Source organism: Falco naumanni, chromosome 1, assembly GCF_017639655.2.
Source record: "Falco naumanni isolate bFalNau1 chromosome 1, bFalNau1.pat, whole genome shotgun sequence".
Lineage (NCBI taxonomy): Eukaryota > Metazoa > Chordata > Aves > Falconiformes > Falconidae > Falco > Falco naumanni.
This window is the reverse complement of record NC_054054.1, coordinates 54,573,620-54,596,562: the sequence shown is the minus strand read 5'-3', so window position 1 is coordinate 54,596,562 and position 22,943 is coordinate 54,573,620. Positions and strand designations below refer to the sequence as shown.

Genomic DNA, 22,943 nt, shown 5'->3' with positions numbered 1-22,943 from the left:
GGTATGGGGAAGGAGGCATGCAGCGAGCCATCAGGGTCCACCTTGCAGCAATGAAACACCTACAGGAGAGCTCTCAGCTCTGCTGGGCTGTAGGGAGCCGGCCCAAGGGACAGGTCAGGGTTTTCCCCCTTCTACCACATCCTCACGCGAGTATCCAGTCCTGGCTCTTCCCAGGTAAACAGGATGAAGCCCTGCAATTCCTCAAGATTCTGTTTGGAAAGACTTTTATTTGGAAAAGTAGCCTAAGAAGGAAGGTCCTTGCAGGTGATGGGGGCAAGTCCTCTTGTGGAAGTCCTCAGGTCTTCCTTCCATTCATCTCTCCAAGTAAATTGTAACTGCAGGACCTTAGCAGTGTTTAATATATAGAGTTGAAGTGTTTTCCCAAAACACACTCCATACTGTCAGTGGAAACTACAGCTTGCATCTAATGAAGGCTGTGAAGAGCTCGCTCTATCAGCTGGATAAGACAATGTGAGAAGAGGTCTAGAGACAAAGGAAGGCTGTTACAATTAGACCTGTTTCCAAAGGAAGATCATATTTCCTGAGAAAACCACCCACTCACAATCAGAAAACATTACCACTATGCATGTTTGTAAAGGTACTTCAGGAATTCCAGGTGTTACTAAATGATGCTTGAAAAGTGGGCTTTGCAATGCACGCCTGTTAGTAGCATCTGTAATTCATTTGACTGCCAAAAAAACCCCCTGAAGCTCAAGTCTAAATGTTTCTACATAGGAAGCATGTTGGGATTCAGACTTCTTTATCAGGTCTTCCCCTCTCAACCAGCACAGCCTCTGAGCACAGAAGGACTCAGCCTGTTTTCCCCAACCAGATCAGACGAACTAGTAAGATGTACCATGTGCAAGACTGACTTGTTCTTGAAAGGGTATGACTCTGAAAGCACATTAACCAGAATGGAGGAGTAAAGATGTACTGACTGCAGTTTCCTATCCTTTAGAACAACCTTAAAGTTCATTTCTTTGCAAATGGTTATAAAACTCCTGAGAGGTCACCCCAGTACCCCAGCTGCCAGAAGTTACTACATAATGAAGCACATGAGCTCTCTGCCTTTGCTTTGGTGAGAAATTATCCCAGTTACCTAAACCAATGATAAAACTGGTTTGAGCTGACCAGGTGGACTTGGTGTAGAAGGAGAACTGGAAAAGCTCATGGGCAGGGGTCTCTGCTTGAGGAAACAGTGGTAGTCCACTGGCAGTGGAAACATCTCTGCCTGAAAGATATCCTATCAGATCCCTTGTTGCAGTCTCCAAGATCAAAACGGGAGTACTTCTTGCTGGTGCTTGTCCTTTCTACAGGCAGAATTGCACACTTCCACATTGCAAAGTTTCATCCCAGTGAAAGAAACCCATGTACATATTTAGCTTTATTTCTGACTTATTGGCTGCACCTCCCACAGATGCCAACATCACCTCTTACTCGCATCATTTATTGATGTTTACCTTGTGAATAACCTTACTGCTGAAAGTCTCACGAGCTGAATGGTGAAGGCAATGATGCAAATCATAGCAGCATAGACCAGTTTGCACTGGAAGACACCTTTAAGGATCATCTAGTTCAACCCTCCATCATGGGCAGGGACATCTTTCACTAGGTCAGGTTGCTCAGATTACATCCCACCTGAACCTGAACCCTTCTAATGATGGAGCATCTACAACTGCTCTGGACAACCTGTTCCAGTGTCTCATCACCCTCATCACAGAGTATTCCTCCCTTAAGTCCGATCCAAATCTACCTTCTTTCAGTTTAAAACTGTTGCCCCCTGTCCTATCGCTACAGGCCCTACTAAAAAGTCTGTCCCCATCTTTCTCATAAGTCCCCTTTAAGCACTGAAAGGCCACAGTAAGGTCTCTCCAGGGCCTTCTCTTCTCCAGGCTGAACAACTCCAACTCTCTCAGCGTCTCCTCATAGGAGAGCTGCTCCAGACCTCTGATCACCCTTGTGTCCCTCCTCTGGACCTGCTCCAAGAGGTCCATGTCTTTCCTGTGCAGGGTGCCCCAGAGCTGGATGCAGTGCTCCTGGTGGGGTCTCACCAGAGCAGAGCAGAGCAGAGGGGCAGAATCACCTCCCTCGACCCGCTGGCCACACTTCTTTTGATGCAGCCCAGGATGCTTTCTGGGCTGTGAACACACATTGGCTGCCCATGTCCAATTATTGTGATTATTTGGCATGTTCAGCAAAGTACATTTCTTCCCTAAGCAGTGCCATGAAGCTCCATTTTGGGCCATGTACAAACTCACCATCTCTGAACACTGTCATTCTGGCTGGAGCATTTTCCCTCTGTCTGAAACACCAGAGCTCTAATTGTTTTGTGTTGTGCAATTTTGGCAAGAGGGATAATTCTTGAAAGAGCAATTTCTTTTTTTGGTGTCATTGAATAGTTTGATCCTGTAGCAGAGAGATGGGATAAACCATATTTAGCCAAGTTAGTCCTGGGAAACGCATAATAGTGAGCAAGCTGATACTTCACAGAGTTGGCTAAAGGACAGCATATAGACTGGACCAGTTGCTGCCTGCAACTTCTGCAGCACGAACCACTTTTCCAGAGCAGCTCTGCCTATGGCAGCTACAGGTCCCTTGATCTCAACAGCAGAAGCAGGGACCCCACTGGGACAATATGAACTCCACCTGGCCCTATTCAGGCCACACTCTTCATCAGGGAGGAGGACAGTGGGGGTCAGAAGGGGCTGTGTGAATCTGGGTCGCAGCTCCCAGTCCCCAGAAGGACTCTGGCCCTGGGATATCTGTGCTGGGAGCACAGGGGAAAACGCTGGGCAGAGCAGGCAGCATCAAGCCCATCACTGTGCATCGGCCAAAGTACTCCCACCCACGAGGGGGACAGAGGTGCCCCAGGTCCCCCGTCAGCACACGGGCCTACCTGTCATGACAAAAGCAATGCAGGTTTGCTGTTGGAGAGCTGATGCAGCCAGAAGGGAGGGCGGGCTTTTTGAGATGAGGTCCTGGAAACCCTCTCCCAACACACCTGATGTGTCTGGTCTCTCCTAGTGGCCATCCCTGCCATCAGTGCCCAGTACTCCATGTTTCAGGCCGCTCCACCAGCCAAGATGATGGAAGACGGCAAAATCCACACTGTTGAGCACATCATCAACCCTATAGCTGTTCAGCAGGACCCAGCTAGCGCAGCAGCTGCCGCAGCAGCTGCAGCTGCAGCTGTAATACCGGCTGTCTCAACACCTCCCCCCTTCCAGGTGAGTTCAGCACACACATCCCGCTTCCCATACATCCCGCTTCCCATACATCCCGCTTCCCAACACCCTGCTTCCCGTTTGTCCTGCTCTGCATAGCATAAGGGTGAGGGGAAAGCCTGGTGTCTTGCCCTGCTGCTCCTGTTCAGGAGGTGCTGTCAAGGATATTACAGTGCCCAACAGCCCTGAAGTTCACCCTGATCTGTCTTAGACATCTGAACTTCAGACAGCTGCTCTCCCTGCTATGGGGGACCCGGATCTGGGAGGGAGGGAACAGCCTCCCATGATGGCGTAACTCTCATTTAACAGGGTATGCACTGCCTACCCTCCTATTATCACCTCCCCTTGTAGGGGGGTTGCAATTCAGGGGCTGGAAACGGGATATTACAGGAATTTGAGCAGTTTTTTTGAGGTCTGAACCTGATGCTTTCCTTCCAGGGCCGCCCCATCACGCCGGTGTACACCATGGCTCCCAATGTGCAGCGGATCCCCGCCGCTGGGATTTATGGGACAAGTTACGTGCCATTCGCAGCACCCGCTGCAGCAACAGCAACGATAGCCACGCTACAGAAGAACGCGGCTGCTGCCGCTGCCGCTGCTGCCTATGGGGGATATGCTGGCTACATCCCCCCGGCGTTCCCAGCCACGACCATTCAGGTCCCTATCCATGATGTCTACCAGACGTACTGAGACTGTTGGCAGAGGAGGGCAGCGGAGAAACACACACTGAAGGAACACTTTACTATTTATGAAGAAAGAACTGGCTGCAAAAGAGTAAATGTTTGGGCTCAGTAAACTGATGCAGAAAGTGAAGAATGTCATAGAAAAACGTGTTTGAAATATTTTCTACGCTTGAAGTTTTCACTAACTTTTTTAGGCTATTTTTAAAATTTAACATGCCTGTATTCATACATTTCTAAAGGAACTCGATGCATCCAGCCCACCGCTGACGTGCATTTATACGCATCATAGTGGGGTTGCATAGGGTCTTTTTTTTTTTTTTTAGCAGTTATATTTCCAATGTATTTGTGGTATGAAGGTTATTTTTTAGTAACTTCTGCACTCCAGAGATGTCTATTTTGTAGTGCCTTTAATAATATATCAGCTATATATTAAAAAGCACACCTGAGCAGCTAGGGAAAGTTTTAACAATATATTTTGAAGAATATATTCAATATTTAAAGAATGCATACCTTAGATTTTTTTTTTTTAAGAAGAAAACAACAAGTATCTTATTTAAAAAAATATACTGGAAAGTGCAATTTGAAAAATGTACAAGACCTCTGCATTTTTGTGCTGGCATTAATACGATCTGCCTGTTCTTATTTGAAATCAGAAGTAACTAATATTGCCCGTTTGGGAGACAGAGAAAAAAACCCATCCTCCTCACACAAACCTCTTCACAGTGTGATTTGCAGGCTTGTGTTAAGTAAAGAAAGGGTTCTGAGTTTTCCTTAACAACTGGATTTTCTATTTATTGAAGCTATTCGTAGTTGAAGCATGTGCAGAAATGAGTAGCCAATATTTCACGCGAGGTGTCTTGACTGAGATCTTGATCCAGTATAAAGGCTAGGCTCTTTTTCAACAGTCTTTATCCTTTGAAGTATATGTTGTAGTGACTGAGAATGTATGCTGCTGTCAGCAAGAGTAGGCGTGCTCTTGCCAAGAGGATGCACAGCATTACTTACCCATCGCTCCATCATGTTCTGTGAGAAATTTCCGAGGTACTAGAGGCGGTAGTGATACTGGAATAGTGAAACAGGGCTAGCCTCCCTCCCAGCCTCCCTTCCATGCTTAACTCCCCTTCTCTGCAACTGGAGTTGTACATGCACATCAGGGGTGGGAGTGATTAGACCTGATGATTTTAAGACATAGAGCTTGTAAATATCTTTTAATATACATTTTTAAAGTCATTTTATGTTGCAAATTTACATGGTATGCGGTTTGCCACAAACCAAAAACCTTTTATTGCAATGTTATAAAAAAGTTTGTTTTATTAAGAAGTAAATATATTATTGCAGTGTTTTGTGGCCTGTTTAAAGGCTTTTATTTAGTAGCGTGGTGAATGTAAAAAGTAGTAAAATGGTAAAGAAATATCTTACCCATTGTATGAAGTGCCTCAGCCCCGCAAACACAGCTCTGGTGACACGAGGTGCAAAGCAAAGAACAAGTAAACAATGTTCTTTTACTTTTTGTGGTAAAAGTACCAACCAAAAGAGTTTCGTATTGAGCATATTTTGACAACTGAACCACTTCTAGATCACATCCCGCTCAGCTAATGGCCTTTTAATACACTTTTTTTCCTTGCCTCAAAATTGAGTGGTTGTTTTTAGGTGCTCTGGCTCAGCCAAGCTGAGCTCTCCTTAACCCCGTCAACCCGCTAGCAAAAGCACTGTGAGGTTAGCCATCAGGTCGGACTCTGCCCCTCTGTGCCCTTCCTGGGAGACTTTTATTGTCTGTTCCTGTGCTTCCAAAAGTGCACGATCCCCCTGAGCCTGCCCCTCTGCCAGGTAAGGAGGGGATCGGGGCACAGCCCCGAGGGAGAAGCCCCCAGAGGGAAGGATGGTGCCATCTCCTCCGGCCAAGACCTTGCACAGTTCAACACTAAGTGCCACCGTGGGGCCATGGGCTCTGCACAAACACCCCCAGCGCCAGAAAAAGGAAGTCTAGTGGTTTAGGTCCCTGCCGACCCCTTGCCAGTCCCATGCGGTGGCCGACCCACAGAGTAGGCATGAAGGATGATGGCTCCCTTCCCACTTATCCTCTCCCCACCAGCAGGATGAGGGTCATGCCACTCGTAGAGGTGGCAGGGAGAGAAAGGAGCCAGTGAGGGCAAATGCCAGGGCACCCCAGGGCAATGATGAGTGCTGCCTATGCTGGGCCAGGAGCAGGCAGGACGCAGGGACACAGGCAGGACATGGGGACACAGGCAGGCGTGTCATACTGAGCCTCCCACCCCTGCCTTTTACACTTGCTTCTAAACCATTTCATATACACTACTACTGAGGTAAGTCTGATAACTTGAAATGTGAACATCTTTAGGTTAAGAACAAACTATTCAAAGAAAAAAAAAACAGAAAAAAAACCCCAAACCTAGTGTGCCTTATTCTCAAAAGAGCTGATATTTTAGGTGTTTTATTGTATCTCTATTCTCTACTGTCAGAAGCCTCTGAGTTTATTTAGTTCTTGCTCCATTTACGGTACATTTCTAGGATGTAGTGAATAAAGCATTCTTTAAAAATGGAGACTGTTTTTTCATTGCAACATCCTGCTGCCAGGTTTAGCCACTCTGCTGAACCTGTGCTCCCCTCCAAGCCGGGGAGACAGTGTTCGGGGCAGGGGGGAGCAGGGCACCACAGCCAGCATCCCCACAGGCTCCTGCAGGGGGGGAGGCACACTGTCCGGCTGACTCCCCGGTCCCACTGCAGAGGACTGTGACCTTCCTAGAAGGCAGACTGGGCATCTCCCCATTCTTCCAGGAGCCTCTGATCAGCCTGAATCTCTTTTCACATTCCATTTAGAGTCAGTGCCTGGTTGTGGATGGAGCTGAAGCTGGCATCCCTCTGTGGTTTCCGCTCACCTGGCACACAGAACCCCTGTAGCTCTGCTGCACGTCCTCACTGCAGGGCAGAAGCACCCTGGGCTGAAACGTTGTTTTCATCTTGGTATGGTTCACCTTTCAAATGCACAGAAAGCTAAGCTGCATCTCCGAGCAGTATTTACAGTCTTCCCAAATCCCTGGCTGTCTCCTTGGTGTAAGTCCACCCAGCAAAAATTCACTGCAAATACTGAGAGTGGTGAGAAGAGCAGTGTGAGGGAGCAGAGGTAAACTGAGGCAGAGCAGAGAGATGGGAGAGGTGTTGGCCACCAAGTCAGTGACTAGTGCTAGTGAATAATTCAAAAGAGAAGGAGACCAGAATAAATACTGCATGAGCTTCTATGTCCTCATACGAAAGCAAGAGTGTCTGCAACTTCCTACCGCTAGCATGGTTTCTTAATGCAATTAGGACAAGGAACTTCATGCCAACATGCCTTGGGCTTCCTGAAGGATACTAATCATGAGAGGTTTCCCTAGTCTTTTTTTGTGCAAGAAATTGGAAAGAAAATATTTTTAAAAACATTTTTTGTAGGATTTGCAGGTAGGAATACAGTCACCTGATTTTGTTTGTTTTCCCTGTATAAACATCGCAGGTTTGGTTCAGGAGTCTGTGCATCCCAGGAATCATTACCACTACCAAGTCAATCTACTTTGCTCAGGGTAATAGGTCATCAACATGATGCTAAAAACAGCTTTCAAGGAGATACTGCCATGTAAGGACTTCACCTATCAGACAAATCACCAAGTCACACAAGAAGACCAAAGTCTTCCCCACAATTTGTTGCTGACCTTTCCACTTAGTAGAGGTCCACCCGCATTCACTTGGATGAGAAAGAAACCACCAGAAAACCATGGCCCTTTACAGGTGTTCAGATGTGAGGCATGGCCTTCACAAGAAGCAACATTTTCCAAGTGAGGTGAAGAACTGTGCCATACCGAAATGTTTCTGGCTGTTTCCCTTTATCCCAGCCTCCCAAGATTAAAATGAGTCTACGCAGCTTTCTCTAAACAGTCACTTTACAAGATAATTTTATTATTTTCCTAGACTGCTAGTTTCTGACTTCACTTTTGTGAGGTCTTAATTAATGATTAACCCATCGTAAGGTTGAATTATGCAGGTCATTCTCAGGACATTAACATAAACACCACCAGAGAAATGCAACTGTGCTTTCAAGATGACCTTGCTGCCTTGGGAATGTCAGGAGCTCTGCTGAGGCCTTGGGCACTGTGACAACTCAGCACACTGCCAAGCTGATCCCATTCCCTTTCTAAACGTCTGTCTTGATGATCTCGAAGAGCAGACATGCACTTCCCTGGCTGGTATCAACCTAAGTCACTAAACACCAGCTTTGACTTTCTTCAGGAAATGCCACCTGTTAACACAACTGTGACACAGCTACTATATATACAGACTAACAAGAAATTAAAGTGGATTAGCACCACTCTGGTATTGCAACACCTTATTTATATAAGCACTAGAGTGCAAAGTACATGCAAAATAGATTTTTGATACGTCTGAAAAGGTATATACAGTACCCCATCTCCTTCTCTGTAGCTAGTGTTACTTCCCTAATATCTCTTGTCTGGCTGGGTCCTGAGCACCTGCTGAGCTCTCTGCTCCCTGTATGCCTATCAGCCACAAAACTGGCCCAGCATGCTGACCTGTAAAACAAATAAACCCCAGATCTACCTCGTAACAAGAGAAACTACCTCTACTGGGCATCTAAAAGCCAGCAAAGTCAGGTTTTATGCTCTGGTGTGTCAATTCAATGCTGAATCACACTTGCCTGAGTTTCAGGACCAAGTCCTGCCTGGCGACTGGAGGGGTGTTGCAGGGAGAACCTGCAAGTTAGGGAATATAAAAAGGCAGTTCTGTGGTTGCAGGTCCTTTCTTCCTGGTGCAAAGGCAGGCTGTGCCATGCAATTATGATCATTCAAGACGCCATAGAGCAAAGAGGCTATGGAAATTTTTAGGAATTTGGTACTTTAGAAGTACTTCCATATGAAGTATTTCCTGACAAGCTGATGAATTAGATCAGGTATTTTTTCCCTCCAGCCAGAAAAACAGAACTGGAGTTCACTAGTTTCCTAATAAAAAAAGACAGCAGCTCTGCCTCACAGCCCTCACTCAGGCAAAACTGCAGATCCTGCATATGGGAGGTGGGCACTCAAGGGCTGTGTCTTGAGCAGAAGACCCTATGGGGAAAAATGCTCAGATGTGCTCAAGTTTGTCCCAAGCACACCACACATGGTGACAGACATCTCCATCTAAACAGGCTGTACCAGTTGGTGCTCTGCCCCACCGTGGGCCCCAGCTGCGGTTCCCCCCCAGCTGCCTTTCCCTAGGGCATTTGGAGAGGCAGGATCACAAACCTGGGTTATGGGTTTGTGCCCACGCTGACTGTTCCTGCATTTCTGCATGTAGGTTTCAGCTTCAGCTAGTTTGTAGGGTGGTCGCCGTGCTGAAGGAAGCTGTGTCACTCTTCACGGTCTGGTTGCCCACAGTTGTAGTTTTACTTTGAACCAAGATATGGTATTGTTGGGGGGGGGGCGGGGGGCGGTGTTGGGGGTTTTGTTGGGGTTTTTTACCACTTTCCAAACACACACATGTAATTTTTGCCAGTCAGGCTGCACTTTGAGCTGTCCTTGCACATTTTTTCTGCAATGTCACTGAAGTTTGGCTTCAGCTCAACCACTGCCTGCGATCCATGCACTGGTATGAAGTGCGAAGCCACAGATAAGCCAGAAGCTCTTCCTGAAGCATGAACCTCCCCACCCACCCCCCACCCCCTCACGCAAATAGCCTACACAAGTCACAGGAATGACCTCAAGCTAACCAGCAGAGAGAGATGCATTTAAATCGGTCAGAGGCAAACCAGCCTACACTTAGAGCAGTTCCTTTGTTCCAAAGCTTTGAAGCAGTAACTACAATGAGCAATTCTTGGTCCTGTAACAGATCTGTAGGATACAGACCAGGGTGTCTTGCAGTGACTCAATAGGGCATGCAATGACAAGGGATTACTTATTAAACTTGTTATGCCTGCACTGGCTGAACACGGGGCATCCTTAGTTTCTCTAGTCTTTGGCTTTTTGGATACTGCCCTTGCAGGAGGCTTCCTGGCCATGTGGATAAGCTAAGGATTCCCTCAAGGTTTAGCTTCTCTCAGATCCCTTGGCTCACCAGCCTTTGTGCAGGATGCAGAGGGACACAATCCTAGTCAGCAGCTGCAATGCTGGCACCCAAGCAGCTTCATGGAGGCACTTGTTGTCCTGCAGTCCTCCAAGCAGCAATGCTGCAGCTGCCAAGAGCTTGGCAGAGCACTCGGGAGGGGTCTGGTGGGTAAAATGTGGGGGACCACCAGCATCTTATCAATGATCAGGTCACCAAGGACATTTCCAAGCAATAAAAACACCCAATACCCTTGCCCTTTAGCACTACATAAGCAGTCCAGGCTTCCTCTCCGCTAATCCCCCCCTACCACCAGCTGGGCAATTTCTTACTACCACCCAAAGTGTTGCGGTAAAGTCTTCCAAAAGGAAGACTGTCCACCCCTGTACCCACACAGTGGAGTGTGACAGCCTGAAAGGGCTGTAGCATGCCCCACGCTCCATGCAGACAGATGTCCTCCTGTGATGTCCTGGCAATGCTGTTGGCTATCCCCTGACCCCACAGTGCTGTAGCAGACCCTGGAGCACACCCAAAGGCTCTCATGTTGCAAGTGAGCCCCAAGAAGCATGAGGTGAAGCACATCAGGCTTGGCATACATGTAAAAAATGAAAGCTGGGAAGGAGCAGTATGTCTGACTCAGGCTGGCAGCCTGAGTCATGAGGTGTTTGATGATGTACAGGTGGAGATGTGGTGATTTGTCTGACAGATTGACTCTGGAGAAAGCACTGCAGACATCATCCAGACAGACTGGGAAACTGCAATGATGGGGTGGCATCCTGAGGCCCTGGCTTGTGGGAAGGCTGGTCAGAGAGGATAGGTGTCAGCCTGTGGCAGGGAAGAAATTGTTTTGTGTCCTTCAGTTTGACGCACATCCCTCCCCACCGGAATTCCACCTGTGGAGGTGTGCAGGGCAGGTCTCCCTCACTGATGTATCCAGCTGTGTTCAGGGTTTTTCCCCACTATTGGCTTGTCAAACTGAAGGCATCAGCTGGGTAAATTAGGCAACACCCACAAAAAGCAGAAAAATACTGATATCTGTCTTATCTGCTTTTCTCTTTTGTGCTCCAAGAAGGGCAGTGACATGATTTCACTGACCATGTACCCCTCTCTCCTCCTAGCTCCTCTGAAGGGAGAGGCTGGTCTTGCTTCTGCTGACAGATACTGCATTCAGCTTCAAGCCAGCCCTCCCCAGAGTACACACAGGGCAAGAGAGTGGGCTGGAAATAGGAACAACCAGAACTGACCCCCCAGCCCTTTGACGGCTCATACAGACTGTGAGGACAGTAAGCAGAGCCAACCTGGCTGAGACCTCCCACTCTGTCCCAATCAGGATTATTTTCTCATGGTTCTGCAAAACAGAACTAAATGGAATATATAGTTCTGTCAGCCTGTTTGGGTCTGGCAGCTTATTTCTCTTTTACCAGGGAATATAATGACAATGACATCAAGCAAAGAAAAAGCTGATTTTCTCCAAGAGACGGGAATAGACAAATACACATATGCAAAGTGACTGAAAACCAAAGTATGGTTTTGTATTCGATATTAAAGTAAGAGGGATGGTTTTTAAATGGCTCTGATGCTGAGCAGTCCTGTACCAGCAAGGTGACCACTATCATCAACACCAGTAAGATTACGAACAACATTAGGGCAGGCACCAAAAGTGCCGTATAAGTGCATTTCAGTTTAGGAAAGTTTCCTTCTTCCCCATAGGCACTCCTGGAAGTTCATTGAGAACCTGTCACTTGCTTTCCCTAAAACCAGACAGCATCCATACTCTGTCTGACAAAGATGTTGTCAATCGCAGTTACACTCTAATTAGCAATGTCTTTTCCCTGTGGTTGCACTCTTTTTCTCTACACAAAGCAGAAGAGGGTTTCAGCACAGCACAGACCTTGGGCTGGGTTCCACAACAGGATTAAGTTTTACCCACGAATAAGTGCTTCAGCTGAAGCTTTACCAGTAACAAAGACTTCAGATGAGGAAGGAGTCAGCATGCCTTCAGCACTCACAGGCACTGCCACTGCCCAGCTGCAGTGGATGAGGACCCACCAGCTGCCAGGGTTAGCTCCAGCCAGAGCTCTGAAGCAGCAAAACCCCAGGACCTACTTTGAGTACAACTGACACAAGCCTGCTGCTTGCAGAAAAAGAAGTCACGGAAATCTGCTATAATTTGTAGTTGGTAAGAAAAGTCAAATCCTGTTCGGCACTGTGCTGAGTCCCAGATTCCTTTACACCCCTCACCCCTTGCTCAGAGGCCAAATACCCAAATGCTGATCCAACCTACCAGCCTCCCTCCTCACCACCCTGGCAGGCACGTTTTCACCAGGTTCAGCCACCTCACCTTTGCCTGAGCCCCCAGCCCGGCTCAAAGGTGTGTGTAAATACCCCAAAGCTGCAGGGAACTGCATTGCTATTTGCACAAGAGGCTACATGCTGCACAAGGGTCTCCTTCTAAACTCACCTAGCATTTCTTAATCCCACCAGGGTGACTGAGACCTGGGCCACCACCCTGCAGCATATATGGGGTTTTGAGACACTCCCTGATTGCTTTAAATGACTTTGTTCCACATTTTGGCTTTCCACATTTTTGGCTTCTCAGCCTGTTCCTTTCGGTGTTGGGACTAGGACAGCACCAAGATCTTAAAGGATTAGATTTAATAATAATAAATGCTGCTTTAATTAAAAAAAAATAATAATCCACTCCCTGAGAAAACAAACTTCGTTGTCTTTCTGTGGCATCTTTGTGAGCAATAGGAGAGGAGAATAAGGAAACGTACAGCACTTGGCACTGGGTACACCTCAAACTAGTTTTTCAACATTTTACAACCAACTCTGGCCATGTGACCTATGTGGAAAGATAAACTGAGACATTTAATCCTTTTTTTTTTTTTTTTTTTACCACAAGGAAGTGAATTTACGTGGTTGTGATCATTAAATTACAGTAAATGATTTGCCCACAAAAGAAAAAAATAAAACAAGAGTGATTTAACATAGGGAAGGACTGGGACAGGCAGGGCAGCTGTGTGTGACCAAATACCCTTCCCTAGCTTGAAAACTCTCAGTGAGCTTCTCTGTTTCTCCCTGGCTGTGGCATTTAGGGACACATGAACTCATTATAGGTGAGGATTGCCCACCATTTGCTTTCATAACCAGAGCATGAATAACAACTTTTCAAAAGCCAAGTGCTTTTTGAGCTAAATAGGCAGCAATTACCCACCTGTAAGTCATTAGGAAGTTGTTTAACACCATGTCACTCTGGAAAGCAGCAAGCTTTACAACTTTTGCTTCATCTCCAGAATACTACCAATTTCTGAAATGAAAGCTGGGTGCCCGGTGAGCCATGCACTCCAGTGTACCAGGACAGGGAAAGCCAGTTCAACCCAACCGGCGGCACAGGGCTGCCACCACCCCGGACCAGGAACATGCTCTTACCATTTTACAGGCAGCGTGAACCGCATCCTGTGCCTCCCTCTTGCCAGAGCATCCCTGGGGACCAGCGTGCAGCCCCCGCAGTGGCAAGACCAGCCCACGCCTCTGAGATACTTAAGCTAGGTTATGAGTAGGGGAGCATCCTTGTTGAGGCAATGGTTAATCAGCATTGTCATCTGAGATGACGACACAGGCCGGGAAAATGTTAATGGAAAGAGAAGAGGTGCAAGAAACTCTGCAGACTGCAGACATTGCCCATGAGTCACCCCTGGTGTGGTCTGTCCTGCCCACCAGGGTACACACTGAGATTTTCCTGTTAGCACAGAGAACCACCCCGCAAACGACTGACGGGTGTGATAGCCCTTGTCAGAGTGCCAGTAGCTGGAAATTGTCTTCTCCAGCACTGAGGGTGGCATGCTCACTGATTTCTGAGAACTGTGGCTTTTTGCTTTTTTCTGTTTGGCTGCTCTCCCACGTGCTAACGTGTACCAGTATCTTCCTTAGGGCAACATAAGTCTGACTATTTAAACAGGTTTTTTGCTACAGTCTGCTCAATCCATGGAAACACTGGGCTAAGCAAGATAACAGTTAAAGTTGAAAAGTACCTTTGCAAAGGCACTGCTGCTATTCCCTGGGACATGTCAGCAGTGCATCTGCACAGGCTTAGCAGGGTTTTTCATCTCAGGTCCTATGACAGCATGCCATCCAGTTTTCCAGACCAGAGAAAGAGCAGGCAAGCCATGCACCCCAAGCACCCGCGACCATCCTCGGAGAACCACTGCTGCCAGCCCTGGTGCTGGCACCCGAGGGCCAGGACAGGCTGAAGGGGAGGAGCGAGGGCTTGTGTTTAACCAGGCTCAGCTTCCTGATGCAGTCTGCCACGTCCCCACATGCACCACGGCACACTGGCACAGGCAGGAGGCAGAGGGGAGAGCCCGTGCAGCCCAAGGATGCTCTGGGCAGGTGAGCATGGCCGAGCAAAGTGAAAGCCTCACCTGCAGCACAGAAAACATCTTGTAGATGACATTGGGCAAGGCACCTTCTTATAACTGCACTGTGGCTCTTCCCATGAGGCTGCTGACGCTCAGCCCCAATATTTCCCGCTACAAGCCATTGTTATTAACCGGCATCTGTCCTGCTCCCACTCTCGGGAGTAGTTTTTTTCCAAAGGTAATTCCTGGGCCGAGCATGGCTCCATGCTCCCTGCCAGCAGCCCAGCTGTGTTTCCCCTAGGGCCTGCTCCACCAGCCTCTGCTCATCCGCTCTCCTGCTGCTTGTGTAATGGTGTCACACATCTTCTCAAGGCTTAGGAGGGGCTGCAGGGCTGGCAGCAAGCGCCATCAGCGAAAGGAAGATCAAGCACTAGCTGGTAGCTCTTTCACATGTCAATGCTGTCCCTGCTGCTGCTCCCCCCAGCTTCCCCCTGCTGCTGTCTGGGGATCCTGCCGACGGCAGTGCTCCCACAGACACCACAATTGCCCCCTCACCTATAAGAGGTCTGGCTTCAGTTCACTTGAGAAATGGATTTTCACGTCTGCAAAGAAGGAAAAAGCAGCGGACAGAGCTGATCTGGGCATTGTGATCCGCAGAGCCTACATTGCCTTTGAATAAGGAAGGGACAAACGAATTAATGAAACTAAAAGGTGAACAAGTTTCCTGTGGCATCACTCCTCTGTGTGTCTGATTTGACTGGTGTAAGTCAGACTGCACCTCCGCTGAAGTATTTTCTTCTTACCTTACCATGACCACAGAAAATCTTGCCAAGAAGCATTTTAAAATCTGACTTTGACAAAACCTAGGAACACCCTGAAATGGCCTGTATCAGATGATTGATGGTGTATAATAATCTGAGATACTCAGAGCTAGATTACTTTGGATATTTCAATACAAGTCTTTAAGAAGACACTACTACTAAAACATCCTGACACCACACTTTATGCTGGGGAAAAAAGAAAACATGCCTGCCAGAAACATATTTCACAATAGCCTTCTGATAGTTCATTAAAAACTTAAAAGCATTATTATAAACTATGCTTGGCAAGCTTTCCTAGAGCCCCTCTGCATTTTCCTACTATTGATTACTTTTTCTTCAGAACAGCTTTTTTCCTTTTTTTTTTTTTTTTTTATTAGTTGTTAGCTGTCTATTTATTAATTGGGTCAATCCACAAGACCCCAAAAGTTTAAATCCCATACTGAGTAGAAGGGGTGGGCGTATACTCATTATCTGACAAAACTGTACCTATGTGCACTTCCAGAATGTTCTTCCTCAGAGACTGACACTTACAGCCCCAGTGCGATGGGCAGGACAATGTCACAGGGTTGGACAGGTCTTGTTCTCTGCAAGTTTTCCACTTCTCTTCAGTCTGATGTGAAAGCAGTACAAAAGGGCCAGCACATGAGTGTGCATGGGAACATACACCTCCCAAAGCAGAAGATGAAAGCTCCTTTTTTAATGAAACCAGAAGCGGGAAGAAGAAAAGTGAAGGTAGAGTGGAAAAACCTGCAAGAGGTCAACTAGGGAAACAAAGGGCAGCTTTATGCCAGCAGCTATTTCATTCCAGAAATGGCAGGGCTGGCTAAGGCACTACTGCCTGATGTTTTTAATACAGCAATTCAGTGTAATTAAGGCTTTGCTTGTATCAAGAAGATAACGGCAACCTAAAAGACAAGATTTAATAGTAGATGAGGCTTGGGAGGATGGAGACGAGAGAACAGACAAGGAACAGGGCTGTCCTCAAAAAGCAAAAGACTGCTAAGGAAAACAGGTTTTACTTTTACTCTACATTTTACTTTTCTGCTTTGATCACATGGAACAAAAGCTTTTGATGACTGTTATGGGATCTACTGATCAAAAATGAGAGCTAATATGTCTAATTGAAGGGTAAATAAAACAGATTATAATTTTCTAATAAGCAAGCAACTTTTGGACAACTAGTGACTGGTATAAGAAGGCACATTTTTTTCAGAAATGTGAAGCTCAAACTGATGAAAGCTAAAAATAGATAAGTTTAAACAGACATAAAAGGATCGGTGTAGAGGGTGAACTGATACAGGAACTAGCAAATGATAAAGCTGGGCAAACCATTATAAGATTTCTGCCAAAAAGCTGTTCAGAAGCATCTGCTTGACCTGCATCCCAAGCAGGACGAACACACATGTGTTGAGCAAGTAGCACAGCATCGCGCACCTGTAGCACCAGCCCCCATACTGCAGCCCTGGCCCCTCACTTCTGCTCCTGCAGGATGGGTCTTTCAAGTTCCAGCTACCAAAATTCCTCCACTTAGTAGGAAGACTAACTCTGGCAGCTTGCTGGCTGACAGCTTGCTGGCAGTCTGTTGCCAAAGCAACTGCTTATGTGAAATTTTGATTTTTTATGGGACATTCCTACTGTAAGGAGCCTCATGCGATGGCTGTTCTGGTCCAATGTAGTTTGCCAGTTTGCCAGAAGAGAGACAACTGTGTCTGCTTTAAACCCTTTCATTTCAATGCTTGCACAGCCCAAACTGCAAAGTAGCTTGAATTTACCTAACTTGCTTGCTACAGTACAAGGAATGCTAGGAGAGAAGATGCCGTTTCAAAGTAGCCCAAGATGAATGGTGTAGAAGCAGCAGAGTGATGGTATCTATTTGTTTCCACACCATTTACAGCCTAACAGAGAATTCATGAATCCCCCAGGAAGGTATTTCCATCTCTTTAGCAGCTGCACAGTCAGAACTTAAGGGCACTTGTGCTGAGTCTGACGCAGGATCCATTTAGCCTAAGATTTAGTCTCCAGCATGCCAGAAGTCAATAGTCAGGGAAGAAAAAAAACAAGAGAAGGTTATCTACTGTGCCCAAGCGCTCCTCCAGCCTCCAGGCACTTCCACCTCAGATTTCTGCAGGTGAACACATTTTCTGTTTATTTAGTAACTGTCAAGAGACATCTGTACCAAGTACTCTCTCTCAAATCAAACTGAAGGAAGGTCAATCAGCCATCCTTCCTTTTTATTTTGCATAGGTACTTTGTATGTTGTCCTTACTTTCTGTCACACAGATGCTTCCATTTAACCTATACATGACTTTCCTGGGTCTGAAATGTAGGAGGAGAATGTTGTCCCATTGTGGAGAAGGTGGGAAGGAGCATTCATCTTTGGGGACAGTGTGGCAAACCATCGCTTTTCCACCGTGACACACTGACTCATCAAGCAGTGACTGCTCCACAAGTCTGAAGATTTAGCCCTCATTCTTGTTATTCATCCCGTTAAGCAAAAACATTTTTTTTGAGACATTAACCTCAGTTTATAGTGATGTGCCCTTGAAAAATCTCATCTTGATGACTTTTGAAAATGTTGGTATTTGTTGTCATTGATTTTAAGGAAGGAATTACGAATGAAAGAGCTACTTTCCACAAGGCAATTCAAGATTAGCATATAGACAAATAGCAGCCACATCTGCCCACAGGAACAATTAAAGCTCCCAACATACCCAATATTGCAGAAAGATTTGTATTGGCAGGTAGATGGCATCTTCAGTGCCAGGGGTTGCCATAGGTGTTCAGGTTACTCAGATCATGCCTGAACACTGTAGTTAGGATTATAGCCTGACAGCTGGCAGAAATGGAGCATACTGGGCACAGTACTTCTTGTGAGTCCAGTATGTCCTGTGCACAAGGTGAAAAAAAGGCTGGTTTCAGCTGGGAATCCCATCTATCCAAGATCAAGTATCGAGCACACGCTACAAATGATTTCCAAGTTGGGAAACGGTGGAGCAGAGAAGCTGGGCTTTGGAAAAATGACTTGTAGCGAGTGAGGAAGAAAAAGACGACATGAGGACTAGATGTTCTGGAAAGGGAAGGTAGGCATATTTTTTTTAAGAATAATTTTGAATGTTGTGTTTGGATCTTATTTGGACACCCTCTTTTTCTAAATCTGCCCTATCTTCTACCACACGCTGCCTGAAAAAGCTCTTTAAAGTACATTTGATCACTGCATTCATATTCTGCGCTAAAACATAAACCAGCAAAGGAGCTGGAGACAGCTGAAATCAGCTTTTCCCCAGTACAGCAGGACACAGATGTTACAGCGTACATTCCTCCTCCATATTCTCTGCATAACCCCCACAGGCTGGACCTGCAGAGACAGGGTGGCTGGGGTGCTCCAGCCCTGCGCTGCAGCCACAGCACCCTGGCTGAGCACACCTAGCACAGCCGGAGGCCCTGGCCCCACTGCCTGAGCTGGGGTATGGCACTGGGATACACATCAGCATCTAGTTGATTCACTAGTGCAAGTACGTTAAGTACCTACAAAGTGTTCTAAGGGTGAAAATTTTCATTTTGTTACTTCTTTTCAATGAACTCTCACAAGCATTTTAGGACTCTCCCATTTAATGTAACGGATTGCATCTTGGCTCGTGATTCATATAGCTATAAGTGTACTTTACTGCCTAGTTTTAACCTCATAAGCTACATTTCACAGGTAGAACGGTGGCTTTGCTGCAGCTGCCTTGCAGACGCTCTTGACAGGAAAGGCAAGGCTGCAAATGCTAATCCATAGGGACCCTGGAGCATAAAGAGGAGATAGCCAAGACATGCATGTCCCTGGGCTGACTGCCTCTGCAGGTAGTGGTCTTCTCTGCTACAGGTGCTTGGAGAGCTTTTTAAACTTCGGTAAGTCTCTAGCGCACCACCACGACCAGCTATCCTGTCAAGAACTCCAGAAAAGCTGCAATGCCACCTTTGCGATACTGTTCCTGTGATAACACACAGTAGGACAACCTCAGCAGAGATGAGCTGAAGGGGACAGCATGTAGAAAGGACAGGGGCATCTGCTTCTGCACATGCTCCCCCACACATGCGCTCCCGATGACTCACATAAAGGGCTGTTCTGCAGGATTTGGGATGAACTCATCTCTACCTGCCCTGCTGGACCCTGCCAGTGGACTTCCAGGAAGAGCAGTAGAGGTGGCCCCGGGCATTTCAGTGTGAAGGAGCAAAGGCTAACCAGGAGCACCAAATGGGAGGAGCAGGGTGACCCCCGGTTTCTATGAAGACACCCTGATGCCAGCTTGCTCCTGATTTTCTCAAACAGGAACAGGTTATTTTGGAACACCTGATCCCCTATTTGTACACAGGTGTGGCTTTAGAAAGCAGATCTGACCCTCCAAACAGCACTTCCATGAACAAGTTTTCTGCAGGGGCTAGAGCAAACACCAAGTGCTGGCTGGTGCAGCTTTAGGCACCAAAGCACCATTGTCTTACTCTCAGGCTTTGCTCCAATTTCATGTTCCTAGAAAAGGTGGAAAGTTTAGAGGGAAAACAAAAGCAACAGCATGGTTTCCAGTCTCATGAAGTAGTGGAAGGCACCTGTGTGACAGTTCAGGATCACGTTTATGTCTGACAAAACTGTTCCTACCATCTGACTGCATCCCACTAAAATAGAGATTCCTAACCCAACACTGAGATGTCATGCAAATATTGGATGGAAGTTAACTACAAAGGAAAAATAGTCTTTCTTCATGATGAAACCTCAGAAGAGTAATTAAATTAATCATCAGACTTCAACACTGCTTTTCATAACCTGAGATGTACCAAGAGGTTGAGCTACAGGGGCCAAGTTATCTTTGTGACCTTTACCACCAGGAAAATTTACAAACAGCAATTAGTAGATTCAGAGGCTGAAAAAATTAACCCAGATAGAAAGCATGTAATAAACCTCTGGCATTTAACTGATTGAGTTTGAAGGAGAAAAGCCAAGACAGAAGCTAGGGCTGTGCTACAGCCACAAAAGGAACTAGCATTGATCTTCTCACCAGAGGAGGTTTGCAAAACATCACATAGTTGTTATATATCAAGGTCATAAAAGTAAACCCACTTATTTCATGCAGGATCTAGAACTGTTGGACAGTATTTAAGGGAGCAAGGGCAAACTACAAGTGACTGCATAGATCCCTGATAAGATACTTTTTCACCCAGTTTTGCAGTGACCGTTGGAACTTCTAGTTCGGTAGCAGAGTGAAATCCTTTTCCCTCAATAGTATGTAATTAGGTGAATTACTTGGTATAGATAAAGTTGTTCTTCGGTGAAATATTACTTACAATGAGGCAGCATGGAGTGAAAAAGAGGGGAGGCTCATGTACCAGCTAAAGAGCAATAAAATTCTCACAAAGTTGTGTTTTGTTGGGCACACACATAGAGCTCTTCCTGGATTAAAGTAATTCTCTATTCCCTTTCCCCACAGATTTTAAGATTTCTTTTGAAATTAATTATCTCTGCAATACAATTTCCCTGTGTTTGTTTATTCAGCAGTAACACCTGGGTGCATCTTAAGGGTCAATACCTGAAAACTGCAAAGCTGCAGGTAAGCCCAACACATCTTTGGAACACCTCCAAAGAGGTGGTCCTGTGGTCCTGCTCCCAGGGCACCAAGCACCCACAGGTGCCAGCAGCCTAGGCAGCATCAAGAGTTTAGCCAAAGCAACTATTCCAGCACTATGTTCTATTTCTACAAGTGCCATCTCTAAACTTGTGAAGAAATGCTTAATTTGGGAGCAAAATAAAAAATAAGCTAGTCATTAAGTAGAAGGAATAGAGAAACTACTAACAATACACACTGTCCTAACTAAACATCCCCTCTAAACATATCAGACAATGAAAAAAACTAGTATCATTCTGCGTTCTGTCTTGTATTCACCCCCATCCAGAACAATTTATTCACACTGCAAGAAAACCATGGGGTGCTTGCTGCTAGGCAAGCTACAACAGTAGATCTCAGTCCCAGCAAGACCATCAGCAGCAGGACCATGGTCCAGAGCTATAAACATATTTTGGTGCCTCATTTTTAACATTTAACATCTGCATGACATCAAAACTGGATGCCTAAACACTGCAAATCTGCCCATTGGCTCTCTCCAGTCCACAATAACGCCCCATCACCCATGTCCAAAACCTGCAATTTTAGGTCCCACTGCATGCTTGCAAGACTTCTTCCTTCTGAGTTATCCCCTTGTAACTTTTCAGATGTCCTGTATAGACAGGAATTTCTGAAATCAGTAATTTTCCCATCCCCCTTCACTACAGGCAAGGCTTGATGTAGTTCATGGATTTAAGCCAATACTCATACAGATCTGGTTAATAATTACCATCTTGTTCTGGCTGGGTTTTGCATTTGTTGTTTCTTTAAAGAAATACATGCTACGAAACAGCAATGTGACAGTAACTGCTGCAGTGCAATGGAAATGAACAAATCGTCTTTTGCTGCTGCACAAAGATGAAATCCTGCTCCCCCAGCTGACCATATATAACCAGTCAAGCAAATACATCTAGACTGCTGACAGTCTCTAGCAGTGTCTGCAGCCATTCTGCCTCCTCCGCTCTGCCACATGCAAGGAAATCTTCAGGTGTGAGTTGTTCTGGGATGGAGAGAGAAGAGGAAGGAGTCACTTGCCTAGCTGGGCTCAAGAGGAGCACCTCCAAGAGCAGGAGCGGGTGCAATGGAAACAACCATCCTGGGGGAACGTTAGAGCATAGGCAAGGACCAGGCTGCTGTTTAAGTGCTGTGGGTCACTTGAACAGGACCAAATTACCTTCAGCTTAGCCTTATTACATGTTACTCCATATACAAGTTGCACAGTCTCCACACTCCAGGAATCCTCCAGAGGACCGCAATCTGATGCAACAGTGGAAGTTTAAGTCGGTGTGGTGGTTTGGTGCCCACCAAGCTGCTCTATCGCTCTCCCCTCCTCAGCAGGAAGGGCAGGGGGGGTGGGGAATAAGATGGAAAAAAACTCCCAACTTGTGGGTGAAGAAAAAGGCAGTTTAATAAACCGGAAACAAAGGAAAACAAAAGATTTATTCTCTACTTGCCATCAGCAGGCCATGTCCAGCCACTTCCTGGGAAGCAGGGCTTCAGTACATGTAGCAGTTGCTCTGGAAGACAAACATTGTAATAACAAATGCCCCTCCTCCTCCTCCTCCTCCTCCATTCTCTTAGCTTTTATTGCTGAGCAGATGTCATACGACATGGAATATCCCTTTGGTCACTTCAGGTCAGCTGTCCTGGCTATGTCTCCCCACAAGATCTTGCCCACCCCCAGCCCACTGGTGAGGGGGGATGCTGGAGAGCCAGCCTTGGTGCTGTGGAGCACGGCTCAGCGGTAGCCAAACCACTGTGTGTTACCAGCACCCTTCTGGCTGCCAATACAGAGCACAGCACCGCGAGGGCTGCCGTGGGGAAAATTAAACCCACCTCAGCTAGAACCCATAAAATCTCCACCCCTTATTCCCTACCATTTGCATCCTGCTCAGATCCCACATAATTTAATACATATACATATATCTTCTAACCATCGCATTGTATTTAGTTCTCATTACTGCAGTCCCTTCTTACCAACACTTACAACTTAAACTACATACCTAGACCATCTTTATACTGAACGTATAGATTTATACATTCTCATTAACTACTATCCCCTGGCCTTGAACAAATAGCTATTACTCTGCCATTCCATGGGTTTCCTCCACTCCTCCAGATGGTTCATAAGGACATG

General features: G+C 46.4%; 1 protein-coding gene across 9 annotated transcripts in view; it reads left to right on the top strand.

Annotated features, from left to right (window-relative positions):
- The window catches only part of RBM47 (RNA binding motif protein 47), an 82,115-nt gene extending 75,646 nt beyond the window's left edge, over nucleotides 1–6,469 (top strand). For all 9 annotated transcript variants that reach the window (XM_040594470.1, XM_040594526.1, XM_040594461.1 and 6 more), the window contains 2 exons: nucleotides 3,025–3,227; nucleotides 3,663–6,469. In XM_040594470.1, the coding sequence (XP_040450404.1) occupies nucleotides 3,025–3,227; nucleotides 3,663–3,914 (455 nt within the window). In that variant the 3' untranslated portion in view covers nucleotides 3,915–6,469. The remainder of the gene's footprint in view (nucleotides 1–3,024; nucleotides 3,228–3,662) is intronic.
- Nucleotides 6,470–22,943: the final 16,474 nt, after the last annotated feature.